The following is a 14,960-nucleotide window of genomic DNA, read 5'->3' as shown; positions in this document are numbered from 1 at the left end:
TGTTACGAATGAATGAAGACTCAGTCAGGTTCTGGAGAGAGGAAAATCTGCGGCTGCTCTGACCAATGAGCACTTAGATTACATCTGCGATATTTCTCTTGCAACGTGTGCCACCACCTTGCGGACATACCAGTACTCTACACATTTCTTCAGTGTCAGGAAATGGTAGGATCCGCATAAGTTTGTGCACATAGGGCTCATGAGTTCCACACAGCCAATTTCATTACCGGACTAAAAACAGTAATACATACATATTCCTGGTTGATGGAGGAATGTAGTGTATACAAACATGTGAAGTGTCAACGTCACTGTGCTAACCGGTCACCACCAGGGTATGTTAACCCCTCTTCAGAGTGACTTCCCATGCTTTATTCCCATTGGATGTCATCTTCACTAAAACTGATACTTTGTCATTTTTGTCTTCCTGTAATAATATGCAGTGTATTTGAAAAGTTGTCATGAATGAAACAGGACCAAATTTGGTATTTTGTATATCACTGGGACCTTGCTTGTCATCACAAGCTTGGTGTTTGTTTGTACATACAAAATCTGGTGAATCTGGTTAGGAGTGAGTATGTATTTTTATGCTACTTTTAGCAATATTCCAGCAATATCACAGCAGGGCACACCAAAAAAGGGCTTCACACATTGTGCCCATGTCAGGATTCGAATTCGGATCTTTGGCGTGACAAGCGAAGGCTTTAACCACTAGGCTATACCTGACGACCCCGAATCTGGTTAGAGACCAGAGTTGTTTCGATGATGTGACAGATTGTTTGTATTGTGTCTTGTTAAAATGTAAACATTATTGATACCTTGTTAAAATATACAAATTATTTGTACAACGTTTGAGATGTTATCTTAACTGCTGTTAAGAGCTCACATGTCTGATGGGTCTTCTGTTGTGTATAAATGGTCCCCTTGTATCAATAAAACATGCTGACAGTATTCCAGTCCTATTCTATGTATAACATGGCTAATGTTTTACTAATTCCTCAGCCACAAGGCATAACACAGTGTTAAGACTTTTGACTAGTGACTAGTGATTCTAAATACATTAACAAGATCTTCCGTCAGTGTCTAAAGTTTGACCCACAGTGAGCATTATTCCTGCTATCTCACACAGAGGCCTGTAAATGGCCAAATTTGGGCCAGGCAAACCAGTGATTGAAAGCATGAGCATCACTCCAGGCCATGTGGGATCGATGACAATTTGGCAAAACAGACCACTCAATACCCCATTTAGTTGGCCATGAGGGACTGGGGACCATTCTAATTAGAATCCCCCCCAATTTCCACAGGGTCCTCTTATTGAACCACTTATGAGTGACATACATCAAGTAATATTGAACATGACCTACATGTTTTAGATGGGGTCATTGTCCTACCTTTCTGCACACATAAGCACATGGCCACATCCCCTAGCTTGGCACGGACGGCTCTGGAGTTGAGACTTGTTTTCCTCACATATTGCATGAAACCTTATGCCTTAATCCCCTACCAGAAGGAGGTTACACATTTCTGTAGTAGGCCTACCCACACCAACGATCCCATCAGCCATTTTTAGGTTTCTCTTTTCAGTAAAGTATGCTGAACCGCAAAAGAAATGTCACTTCATGAAAATACTTCATGAAAGTTTCCCATTGCGGTTCAGGATATATAAACATCACTTTAAAATAGTATGTGTATGTACAAAACAACAAACTCAATTAACTGCATGAAAATGGATTTTTTTATTCCATCTTCAGAAAATATGGTATGTACCAGCACAGAACTGACCAATCATTGTGCAGCTAGCTCACAGAAACATGTTGAATACAATCATATATCACCACAGACATAACACAGCCATACACAGAACAGCAGGGTGGCCGGCAGGTAGCACGATACTCAACACAGCAGAACAAAGTATCAACAATACTTAAGACACACACACTTAGGGAGGCCAACACACCAGAGCATCCCCATCAAGTAATACAGTAATTGTCAGCTGTGCTAATGCATTTAAACACAGATGGTTTGACTATCAATAGTTAAAAAAAAAAGTAACCTGAAATAGAGGATGTATGGTAAATGGGTGGGATATAACTCGGATATAGCTAGGATAGTGTCAGCAGTGGTATTATTTGCCATCGTATTAATAATCACACACATTATCCAGCAATTTCACAAGTGCACAATTTGTTTAAGCCGGTACCTAGATTAGTCCGTATGTTGTCATCTGCCGGACTTGATCAGTTTGTTTGATCTGATGATATTCAGCTCTAAAAGGCCACCACCAAGATCCAAGTTCAAGGCCTGCTTAACCCAAGGCTTTCACTATCGTGCTATTCTAATCAGCATTTGCTAAGGACCAAAATAGTCGTCTTTAGTCATTTTTGTTCTTTTATTCACTTGTTGAGTAGGATATTTTTAGCGTTTTTTTCACACAGTGTGAAGATGTAGCTATAGCACTGGTGTTGTGCTGAAAGGAAATTCCATTGTCACGTTTTTAGGTCACATATCACTTTAGATCTTTCATTCTTCTGGTTACCTCTATACTTTGATATGATAATGCTCGGTGTAATCGAGATCACTGGAAACAAGATTACATATATAGTCAAGTGTACTGATGGTTGTTTGTGTTTAATTGCAGTGGACTTACAAGTGTCACAGTTTGTGATGAGTGAGAGTCTTTAGCATAAGCATGCTTCACTCAATACAGTTTGAGGCTCCATGAATGCAAGCAATTGAAGGAACAAGTGCTGGAAACATCTGCACTTTATAACTGAATTCTGTGATTATAATTAAATAGATTGGTCAGATTAATATAGACTCAATGTTGAACTTAACTGCATGGTTGTTGTAGGGACAAGAACAAGGGCTAGATTAACCATGGACTGATGGCCCTGTAGGGTTGTATAGTTGATGTCTGTTGTTTGATGCCACACTCAGCAATGTTCCAGCTATATGACAGTGGCCTGTAAATAATTGAGCCAGGACCAGAAAATCCAGTGATTGATATTGTGAACAATGATCCAAGCCATCGGGGCATGATGATACGGTGTCAACCATGTTACCGAACCTGACCACCCGATCCATTTGGTCACCTCTTACGACCAGCATAGTTTGCTGGGGACCTGTTCTAACCGGGAATCCCAACAGGGAGACCAGCTTAGATTGCTGGGGACCTGTTCTAACTGGGAATCCCAACAGGGAGACCAGCTTAGGTTGCTGAGAACCTGTTCTAACCGGGAATCCCAACAGGGCACCAGCATAGTTTGACCTAGGAACCTGTTCTAACCGGGAATCCCAACAGGGAGACCAGCTTGGGTTGCTGGGACCTGTTCTAACCCGGAATCCCAACAGGGAGACCAGCATAGGTTACTGGGACCTGTTCTAACCCGGAATCCCAACAGGGAGACCAGCTTAGGTTACTGGGACCTGTTCTAACCTGGAATCCCAACAGGGAGACCAGCTTAGGTTGCTGGGACCTGTTCTAACCCGGAATCCCAACAGGGAGACCAGCTTAGGTTACTGGGACCTGTTCTAACCCAGAATCCCAACAGGGAGACCAGCATAGGTTACTGGGACCTGTTCTAACCCGGAATCCCAACAAGGAGACCAGCATAGGTTACTGGGACCTGTTCTAACCCGGAATCCCAACAGGGAGACCAGCTTAGGTTACTGGGACCTGTTCTAACCTGGAATCCCAACAGGGAGACCAGCTTAGGTTGCTGGGACCTGTTCTAACCCGGAATCCCCACAGGTTGTATAGTTGATGAAGCAGGGTTAGAGGTATCCCCCTGTGCCTGTAGAAGCTGATTCCAGGTGTACAAAGGTTGGTATCACAGAATGCAGAAACAACACAAACAGCAAGTACTATCTAAATCATTACTCATGTCTTCAGAACAGCACCATGAACCATCAGACAAGCACATAAACAAACATTATTGTTCAATAAAATTTGTGAAACACAATATCATTAAGATGGTTCACACTGACATTATATGTATCAGGTAGCTAAACTACACAATTTTTTTGTGAATGTGGGAATATGATATTTTTCCGCTGTCAAAGACTTGGGACATCCATCAAGAAAGGTACTGCAATCTTTGGCCTGACTGTTTAAAAAAAAATTAGTTTTGAATCTGCTGGCTCAAAACAATTTCTGCTGACCAGAAATACATAAAATGTTCAAACCAAACTCCTTTATTGTCGCTATCAATATGAATAAATATTTAAAATACTATGATTTTAACACATTAAAAATTTACCTTAAAAACTTCAAAACACAACACATAATGATGCAACGCAAGGAGAAATAAAAGATTATATTTTGAATTTGATTTTTTAACATACATTTTTCAATCAAAATTGGCAACAAATCTGTAAACCAACCCCCTAAAATGTCTGGCCTTACTTAAGTTGCAATTTTAATTATTTGTCGTTTATAACCAGTATTGCATGATGTATATATACTGAGATGGATAGGTTATGGGGTCTGCATGGTAACTGGAATGACGTACCATCTTTTGAGAGATACTTGGTGCCACGGGGGTAGTACACGGGGCTTCTGGCTACCTGCCCCATACTGCACTGGAGCACAGGTACTGATGGATACAGACAGCAGCATGAATGTCCTCACACACTGACTGACATCCTCCAGGTGGGAATATAGCATATACTGTGTGGAGGACAAGTCTGTGTATTCACAACAGAGATAATGCGAGAAATGAAACTGGAATGTGTACAAAGTTAATGATCATGCTCCAATAGAATGAAACCATGCAGTATGCAACATACAAGTACAGTGGACAAGGTTGTAAATAAAACCAGAGACCATCAAATAAAATTAGTCTCTGATAAAACTCATAAAATCTGGTGAATGAAAGATTGTCATGAAAACAAAACTAACAATAATTGTAAAATATACTATGCAACATAATTATAAGCTTAAGCAAACAATTTTCATTAAATAGAGTAAAAATCAACATTAGAATATGGAACATGAGTGTGTTATTATGATTTGTAACCTGTAAATACTGTAGGTATGATTATGCATTGTAGAACATATACTACCCCAAAGAAATTGTTTTCATATGACTAGGGCTATAATAATTAGAAAGAATTGCATGGTCCTTCACTTTTTCAGTAGTATATTTGACAATTTGCTCCCAATACCATGCACTGTCCGCAGACATACATCTGTGTGCATGATCTGACAGTGTGTTGGAGTGAAGTACACAGTTCATGTTGGTGCCGAGACCATGCACTGTCCACAGACACACATCTGTGTGCATGATCTGACAGTGTGTTGGAGTGAAGTACACAGTTCATGTTGGTGCCGGGACCATGCACTGTCCGCAGACACACATATGTGTGCATGATCTAACAGTGTGTTGGAGTGAAGTACACAGTTCATGTTGGTGCCGGGACCATGCACTGTCCGCAGACACACATCTGTGTGCATGATCTGACAGTGTGTTGGAGTGAAGTACACAGTTCATGTTGGTGCCGGAGCCATGCACTGTCCGCAGACACACATCTGTGTGCATGATCTGTGTGCATGATCTGACAGTGTGTTGGAGTGAAGTACATAGTTCATGTTGGTGCCGGGACCATGCACTGTCCGCAGACACACATATGTGTGCATGATCTGACTGTGTTGGAGTGAAGTACACAGTTCATGTTGGTGCCCACACCATAAATACATGCAGATGATGGAGAAAGTTGTCACAAGAAAAAATTAGCACAAGAGGTAAAACAATGAAGAGTATGAGAACTCTGTACAACAATCATCGACACATTTTGAAGTCATTTCATCATTTAAGTACATGCCAACCAGAACGGGACCCCTGTCCTGAAGCTTTGACAATGTGGTGGATAGATCGACCCGTTGAAATAAATAAACCCATATAGACAAGCTTGGCATCAATGTCTTTTGTACCCGTCGTCTGAAGCAGCACAATTCACTGTGCACTCACCAGAAACCCATTATTTTGGGTTTGAATTCTGGTTTGCCCCCATTATGTCCCGGGTTTGTCAGCACCAGACCCTGCTCATGAGTTTCCCCAAAGTGGTAAACATCTGACACCTGCATCACTTCATCTTTCCTCTCACACTAAGCTGACACGACGTGATGTTACTGGAATACTGTTCATGTCAGTGTTAAACCCAACTCACTCTTACGTACCCAATAGACAACCTGTGGCAATATCATGAGCACACTAAATGAAGACTTACTTACTTGATATGTCACTTTTAGCAATACTCCAGCAGTATCTGTTGAAACCAACAATGGGCTTCTCAAATTGTACCAACGATGGAATTTCTAACTCAGGCTGTAGACGCTTTAACCACTCGGCTACTCACAATGCCCTAATTGATATGAAGTATTTACCATGAACATAAATAAACGGTGTATTTGTAAGACCTCATTATTTCTATCAAGTCTCTCCCCTCTGACCTACCTCACTACATCCTCTTCAGATGTTGCAGTAGCCAACTCAATAAACAAATATTTATATCACAAAGAGGAAATAACATGAACAGCCTCGTGGACTCACAATATCTTGTCACATATCTCAACAGCAATCTCATTGACGTATATGATATCATTTGGCATATATTACGTCTTCTAACAACTTGATTATATGCAGGATTTCTGCCTCTACATACCTAGTCTAATAAATGGACATGGGGTGTGTGTGTTGCCATGACAACCTAGGTGGGTAGAGCTCTTTCAAACAACACAAACATACAATAAACACATAATCTTAGCTATGAAAAAGCTGAAGAGGAAAATATCACATTAATGTATATTGATATAAACAACTTGTATAACGGATGAGCAGTGAAACAACCAAGCCCTGTGTGCGACTCTATAACATGCCATAATGCTCTATATCACACAGGCTGCTAATACTGACTAACAATCAACATAGTGGTATATAACATATATATATATATCAACATGACTTGGTAATATCACATGAAAGCTGGTCACCGTGACCACATGTGTCCAGGGAAATATCCTGATGCTGGTGTCGGTCAGGACGGCAGAAAAAGAGTGAAAGGATTTTAAGGGTGAAATATTTGGCTGAAACAATTGTGGGGTTTTCTAAGAATGCCATTGTCCTGTCAAGCTGAAACAACCGTAACAATGACCACATGCCTTACTGTAAGTGTCATGGTTCCATATTGCACTCCTGCAGCTTGCTGTACTCTATAGACAAGATAAAGTGATCTCGCATCTTCAAATTTGTATATCAAACTTGATCAAGTTGTTTAGTTTCAACTATGGATATACAGTTGAATTATTATCGGGGAGGGTGGAGATATCTTGTTGACAATGAAAATGCTAATTTTCATTTATACAAACCCCTTGGGCTTTTCACAACTCTCCTGGAACATTTGCATAATTCTGGTGTCCTCCCTGCAAGTTTGTCATGTGTTAAGATGACTTGCCTATGTCCCTCACAGTCTACCCCAACAATATAACCTAAACTGATCTATCACAAAGACAATGTGTATCTTTAAGTGTCATCTGCATCTAACTAATACAGGTGACGACAGACTAGAGATGACAAAGTTGGACATTGGTTCTTTGTAGAGAAGCAGTAGGGCGCGTTCCACAAAGTGATCCTTGTTCTATGACTGTCATAAGTCTATGTAGTATTTAATCTTAGCACTAAGAAGGCTTAGGGAACTAGACCCCATTTTACAAAGCGATTGTAGTGCTAAGACTCGTTATTCCATGTTCAAGTGACGCTAAGATCGCTGTGTGAAACAAGCCGTGGACATCTGGTCCATGAATCAGACAAGATGGCTACAATGAACTGTGGGAATGAATCATGTGCCACTGAAGTTGGTACTACAAAGAAGGCTTCTACTGAGCCAGTACATCTCACTGGTCCAGCTGACAGGGAAACAGTATGCTGTGGACTTGAGCTGTCCACCCAGTAGAGTTCTAACAGTGTAGGATGTCAGCCAGGTTAGTTATAGGCATATGCAAGGAAAGCTGACTACCGGTAGGTCTTTGGGTACCCATTCACCAATAGCTTTATACACCAGAAAGGACAGTGGGACCTCACTAAGACAAAGCTTAAATGGTTGTGGCAACACAAGAAAACGGTAGTGCAGCAAGTAAATTCATCGGACCTTGGCACAGCTGCATAAATGAATGAGTGAGATTAATCTCAAATCAGATCGACAACATTCCATCCACATAGTGATGTAACATCTAGGACCAAGATAGTTCCCCAGACAGAGCTGCATAAATCAGCTAGAACCCATGTAGCCACCATAGGCAGAGCTGCATCTCAAAGCTAGGACCAAGGCAGAGCTGTTACTCTCAGCTAGGACCAAGGCAGAGCTGCATCTCACAGCTAATACCAAGGCAGAGCTGTATCTCGCAGCTAGGACCAAGGCAGAGCTGTATCTCACAGCTAGGACCAAGGCAGAGCTGTATCTCACAGCTAGAACCAAGGCAGAGCTGTAACTATCAGCTAGGACCAAGGCAGAGCTATATCTCACAGCTAGGACCAAGGCAGGGCTGTATCTCACAGCTAGGACCAAGGCAGAGCTGTAACTCTCAGCTAGGACCAAGGCAGAGCTGTATCTCACAGCTAGGACCAAGGCAGAGCTGTTACTCTCAGCTAGGACCAAGGCAGAGCTGTATCTCACAGCTAGGACCAAGGCAGAGCTGTATCTCACAGCTAGGACCAAGGCAGAGCTGTATCTCACAGCTAGGACCAAGGCAGAGCTGTAACTATCAGCTAGGACCAAGGCAGAGCTGTATCTCACAGCTAGGACCAAGGCAGAGCTGTATCTCACAGCTAGGACCAAGGCAGAGCTGTAACTATCAGCTAGGACCAAGGCAGAGCTGTATCTCACAGCTAGGACCAAGGCAGAGCTGTATCTCACAGCTAGGACAAGGCAGAGCTGTATCCATCAGCTAGGACCAAGGCAGAGCTGTAACTCACAGCTAGGACCAAGGCAGAGCTGTATCTCACAGCTAGGACCAAGGCAGAGCTGTAACTATCAGCTAGGACCAAGGCAGAGCTGTATCTCACAGCTAGGACCAAGGCAGAGCTGTATCTCACAGCTAGGACAAGGCAGAGCTGTATCCCTCAGCTAGGACCAAGGCAGAGCTGTAACTCACAGCTAGGACCAAGGCAGAGCTGTATCTCACAGCTAGGACCAAGGCAGAGCTGTATCCCTCAGCTAGGACCAAGGCAGAGCTGTAACTCACAGCTAGGACCAAGGCAGAGCTGTATCTCTCAGCAAGGACCAAGGCAGAGCTCTATCCCTCAGCTAGGACCAAGGCAGAGCTCTATCCCTCAGCTAGGACCAAGGCAGAGCTTTATCCCTCAGCTAGGACAAAGGCAGAGCTGTATCTCTGAACAAGGACCAAGGTAGCTAACATGGGCAGAGCTAGTACATGTAGTCCCCCTGGGAAATCAGTCTCAGACGGATAACAACATGTTTAATATCACATTTCAATAAAAATATATCAGTATTATATTCTATAATGTCTAATTTCAGTGTCTATGATTCTGAAAGATGTGGAGTAAAGTTGTAAATAATATGTGTGTGTGAGCAACAAATGCTTTTTTCATAATTCTACTCCAAAAGATAATAAAATAAAATAAATTAACAATGCTGAATAGAATACAACTTTCAGTCTACCAGGGGACTGACCCCATGGAATCCTCCAGACGAGGTGAGGGGAGAAAGGTGTGCCCAGAACTGACAGGTGAGTTGTAACCATGGTAGAACATTCCATCCAGTGCTTACAGTCAACTCTTGCCTCAGTGTTGAGGAACTATATGGAGCCACTAAGCCCGACTCAGCATGTCCTGTTAAACAGTTCACAGGTGTCGCCTTTCTTCTGTTTACTTGGTCCCCAACCAGTTGACTTGATATATGTAATGGATAACTTGACAGTACATAAACATAACAGACAACTTAAGCGTAAATACATGTAATGGATGCACGTCCACATCACACTTTCCTCCATCACACCAACCCTGTCAGTTAGTCTGTTTAGAGATAAGGACACTAAAGCTCCTTGATGAAGGTCTGCAGAGCATCTGTGGAACACAGACCGTCACACAGCAGTAAAAGTCAGAACACTGTGTCAAGAAGTACTGATGAAGGATACCTCTAAACAAGGGTTGCCAATGCGGCTTGTCTGAAGGTCCTCTCGGCACCTCACAGAAACATCTTCAGCAACAGAAACCAACAGTTTTAGTCTCCTAGTCCTTATAATGATAACATAAGAGTAAAACCCTTAAAAATGGCAAATCCTTATGATACCTTAAGTATTGGGCAGTTTGGCAAGGACTATAGGACTAGTGCCAATTTCTAACGCTGATCTTGTTCCCTTGGAATTGTGGGGCCTCGCAGAAACCTCTTGTTCCAGGGCAACTGATATCCCTTGAGTTCCTGCTGCCATTGGTGCCATCATGAGAGGACCTCGTTCCTGCATTGGGTCCTAGAGAACACATGGAGGAGGTGGTTGTAGAGATCACTTGAGAAGCTCCACTAGAGGTCTGCATCCATTGTCTGGTCCTGAAGGACTTGTGGAGATTGGGGACCAAGCCAGGTGTCATCTGTCGCCATTCACATCATACACCATCAACCATGTCCCTTGGTCAAAGGTTCCTACTTGTGTGACAATCACACCAATATGTTGAGCTGTTCTTGTCCACTACACCATCATACTGGAACAGGTCACGATCATTGCACATTCTTTTTATATGACAAAAAGTTTAAAATACAACTGGAAAGTCTGTATGAAGTTTCAGGTCCAGTAACATATATGTGAAGTATGAGTAAGGAGGCCGAGTCCAGCCCAGGTCACACCAATCACTGCTGGCGGAACTGAATGACGTTCTCTATCTGCTTCTGTGCCCAGGTGAGGATCTCCGGCTCTGGACTCCGTATCTCCATCTCACTCCCCGAGAAGAGGTTCACACTTGAGTCATTCTGTGGGAAGGAAACACCCAACGTTAGACTCATTCACTGGCTTCTCAACCATGCCACATATTCTTCTGGAACACATTTCTAACAAAGTTCAAGATTACTAGCAGTACAGTGACTTCTACTTCTGTTTGTTTGTTTGCTGTTTCACACTGCACTCAGCAATAGTCAAGTTATATGGCAGAGGTCTGTAAATAATCAAGTCTGGACCAGACAATCCAGTGATTGACATCATGAGCATCGATCAACACAATTGGGATACAATGACATGCAGCAACCAAGTCCACAAGACTGACCACCTGATCCCGTTAGTCGCCCCTTACGACAAGCATGTCGCCTTTTATGGCAAGCATGGGTTGCTGAAGACCTATTCTACCCCGGATCTTCACAGGTGTCCTTAACTTCTAGGTAGGTAGGTAGAACAAAAAATGGAAGTGTGTGCATAAAACTTGTCAAGACTGCTAATTGCCCTGATTTATTGCCCTGATTTGCAGCCTGCACATACAACATCTAGACTTCATTGCCATATGGCATAATGGGGTAAGTACATCAGAGATTTAGGAGTTTTGAATAGATTGAAATGAAAGAAAGAGAAAAATGTTGTGTCTGGTATTTACTTGTTTAACTTTGAAGACAAGTTTGTCACCGAGGATGGCTGGCACACCCAGGATGTGATCAACGATGATTTTCATTTCCACGTCCCATCCTCCCCAGAACCGTCTCTTCTCTAGAACCAGCAGATGTCTGAAACCACATCGGTAATATCAGGGATAGACACAAGCACATTTGTAATACCAGGGATAGACACAAGCACATGGGTAATATCAGGGATAGACACAAGCACATTTGTAATACCAGGGATAGACACAAGCACATGGGTAATATCAGGGATAGACACAACCACATTGGTAATATCAGGGATAGACACAAGCACATTTGTAATACCAGGGATAGACACAAGCACATTGGTAATATCAGGGATGGACACAACCACATTGGTAATATCAGGGATAGACACAAGCACATTGGTAATACCAGGGATAGACACAAGCACATTGGTAATACCAGGGATAGACACAAGCACATTGGTAATACCAGGGATAGACACAAGCACATTGGTAATACCAGGGATAGACACAAGCACATTGGTAATACCAGGGATAGACACAAGCACATGGGTAATATCAGGGATAGACACAACCACATTGGTAATATCAGGGATAGACACAAGCACATTTGTAATACCAGGGATAGACACAAGCACATTGGTAATATCAGGGATGGACACAACCACATTGGTAATATCAGGGATAGACACAAGCACATTGGTAATACCAGGGATAGACACAAGCACATTGGTAATACCAGGGATAGACACAAGCACATTGGTAATACCAGGGATAGACACAAGCACATTGGTAATACCAGGGATAGACACAAGCACATTGGTAATACCAGGGATAGACACAAGCATATGGGTAATATCAGAGATAGACACAAGCACATCAGTAATACTACAGATAGACACAAGCACATCAGTAATACTACAGATAGACACAAGTACATCAGTAATACTACAGATAGACACAAGCACAGTGGTAATATCAGGGATAGACACAAGCACAGTGGTAATACCAGGGATAGACACAAGCACATTGGTAATATCAGGGATAGACACAAGCACATCGGTAATATCAGGGATAGACACAAGCACATTGGTAATATCAGGGATAGACACAAGCACATCAGTAATACCAGAGATAGACACAAGCACATCGGTAATATCAGACACTGACTACTGGTACTGGGACAGACACATACAACTTTGTTGTTTCTACACAGAAAATATAAACACACAAGCTAACATTAGCGTCCGAACAGTGCCCTTGTATCAACAAGTTTGTAACCTGACACTCCCATTACATCCCGAGTCGCCTCACCTGTCTGTGATCATGAGTACGTCTGCTCGCTCCTCTTTGCTGAGAGGGATGTGAGTCCAGTACATGTCCGACTTGGCATACTCTCCTTTACAGATCGTATACAGCAGACGGTGACCTATAGACTTGTAGGGGGAAAATGGCTTCAGACCCTGTAAATACAATCATAATGTCGTAATAATAATGTAAAATGCCTCACACTCAGAGTGAGTGAGTGAGTTGGGTCTAACGCCGCTTTTAACAGTATTCCAGTTATATCACGGCGTGTCAGCTTAGTGTGGGAGGAAAGCCTGAAGTGATGTAGGTCTCACACGTTTACCACTTTGGTGAAACCAATGAGCACAGATATGGTGCTGACAAACCTAGAAACATAATCGGGGCGAACAGGGATTCGAACCCACAATCACATCTGCACAGCGAATTGTGGCACCTTAGATGACTGGGCCACCCGTGCCCCCGCTCACATTAAGAAATACACATGCAGACTTAAGTTGTTTGAAGCATGTTGGAGAGTGATATGAAAACCGATTGACCACTCACCATGACTGGGTTGATGTAGCGAGGTAGCCTCATTCTGGCGACAACCCCATCTTCCGTCTCGGCCGATCTGCAGACAGACAATGATCAACATCAGTGAATACTGCATTTTTTTCTATTAGACACCTGGGCGTTTATTAATTTCACTCAAGTGTTGACCCGGCAACTCTTCTGTTAAAGCTGGCACAGTAGCATTAACTCACTGACTTACAAAAGACTGGTCTTCCATAACAGTAACCAGTCTCAATTCACTTATACAAACTTATGATATTGTTGTAAATCTTGAAATCAATGCGTCTCCAAATTAATACAACTGCTGACGCCTAGCCAAAAATGTGATTCAATATCAATGTGACTCCCCCTATCTCCAGTGGAATGATAACTACCCTTAACTAAATCCAATCAAACATCAAATCAAATTGGTTCTGCATAAAAATCTCATTTGCAGATTGATGATGTTGTTCACAACATAAAATTTGTCCTGAATAAAAATAACCAACTCTCATTTTTCAGATTGATGATATTGATATAAACATAAAGTTATCTTCAGTTATCTTTGCTATACTGCTAGAATTCATGATGATGATGAACGTCATACACACAACCAACAATCACTTCCTGTTGAGATGACGTTTCCTCCAAGACTTACCTCCTCAGGCCATCAAAGGCCATGCTGACCATGTCAACAATGCCGCCTGTAGGTTTCGTCAGCAATCCCAGGATGCCTTTACCCACACCCTTGAAGAAACCTTCAACGCCTTCCTCATGAGCACCTGGATAACAATAGGAAGTGTAGCAGCTCTCACTGATTGTTGGATACACTAGTAGACAATAAGAAATAATAACAATGTGTCTGCTTATTGTCCGCATCATTCCAACTACATGACAGCGGTCTGTAAATAATTGAGTATCGACCAGACAATCCAGTGATCGGTAATATGAGCAATGATCCAGGCTGTTGGGGTATGTTGACACACCTTCAACTAAGTCACCTGGTCTGGACCAGACAATCCAGTGATTGGTAATATGAGCAATGATCCAGGCTGTTGGGGTATGTTGACACGCCTTCAACTAAGTCACCTGGTCTGGACCAGACAATCCAGTGATTGGTAATATGAGCAATGATCCAGGCTGTTGGGGTATGTTGACACGCCTTCAACTAAGTCACCTGGTCTGGACCAGACAATCCAGTGATTGGTAATATGAGCAATGATCCAGGCTGTTGGGGTATGTTGACACGCCTTCAACTAAGTCACCTGGTCTGGACCAGACAATCCAGTGATTGGTAATATGATCAATGATCCAGGCTGTTGGGGTATGTTGACACGCCTTCAACTAAGTCACCTGGTCTGGACCAGACAATCCAGTGATTGGTAATATGAGCAATGATCCAGGCTGTTGGGGTATGTTGACACGCCTTCAACTAAGTCACCTGGTCTGGACCAGACAATCCAGTGATTGGTAATATGAGCAATGATCCAGGCTGTTGGGGTATGTTGACACGCCTTCAACTAAGTC

The 14,960-nt window shown here is 42.6% G+C and overlaps 2 protein-coding genes across 2 annotated transcripts in view; both read right to left on the bottom strand.

The window, feature by feature from the left end:
* Positions 1 to 8,262: 8,262 nt before the first annotated feature.
* On the bottom strand, positions 8,263 to 10,736 carry LOC139475585 (uncharacterized). Its single transcript, XM_071258776.1, has 3 exons — positions 10,655 to 10,736; positions 10,356 to 10,480; positions 8,263 to 8,925 (listed from the first exon to the last, which is right to left on the bottom strand). Exons 1-3 carry the CDS (start codon positions 10,734 to 10,736, stop codon positions 8,263 to 8,265), a joined length of 870 nt encoding a protein of 289 aa, XP_071114877.1.
* The window catches only part of LOC139473885 (intermembrane lipid transfer protein VPS13A-like), a 142,649-nt gene continuing 136,994 nt past the window's right edge, over positions 9,306 to 14,960 (bottom strand). The window contains exons 82-86 of the mRNA XM_071256675.1: positions 14,092 to 14,215; positions 13,446 to 13,512; positions 12,909 to 13,057; positions 11,586 to 11,712; positions 9,306 to 10,974 (exon numbers count right to left, since the gene is read on the bottom strand). Of these exons, the coding sequence (XP_071112776.1) occupies positions 10,855 to 10,974; positions 11,586 to 11,712; positions 12,909 to 13,057; positions 13,446 to 13,512; positions 14,092 to 14,215 (587 nt within the window). The 3' untranslated portion in view covers positions 9,306 to 10,854. The remainder of the gene's footprint in view (positions 10,975 to 11,585; positions 11,713 to 12,908; positions 13,058 to 13,445; positions 13,513 to 14,091; positions 14,216 to 14,960) is intronic.

The sequence above is a fragment of the Haliotis cracherodii genome, unplaced genomic scaffold (genome assembly GCF_022045235.1).
Source record: "Haliotis cracherodii isolate W230 unplaced genomic scaffold, xgHalCrac1.p SCAF_3, whole genome shotgun sequence".
Taxonomy (NCBI): domain Eukaryota; kingdom Metazoa; phylum Mollusca; class Gastropoda; order Lepetellida; family Haliotidae; genus Haliotis; species Haliotis cracherodii.
This window is presented reverse-complemented; position numbering and strand designations above follow the sequence as displayed.

What these genes read in the sequence shown, in the direction of transcription:
- LOC139475585 (XM_071258776.1), bottom strand. Translation starts at nt 10,736, where the DNA reads ATGTGCAATGATCGTGACCTGTTCCAGTATGATGGTGTAGTGGACAAG. An exon ending in TTGGTGTGATTGTCACACAA is followed by an intron (nt 10,481 to 10,654) that starts GTAGGAACCTTT and finishes TGTGTTCTCTAG; the next exon opens with GACCCAATGCAGGAACGAGG. An exon ending in TCCAAGGGAACAAGATCAGC is followed by an intron (nt 8,926 to 10,355) that starts GTTAGAAATTGG and finishes TGATGGATACAG; the next exon opens with CTCTGCCTTGTCCTAGCTGT.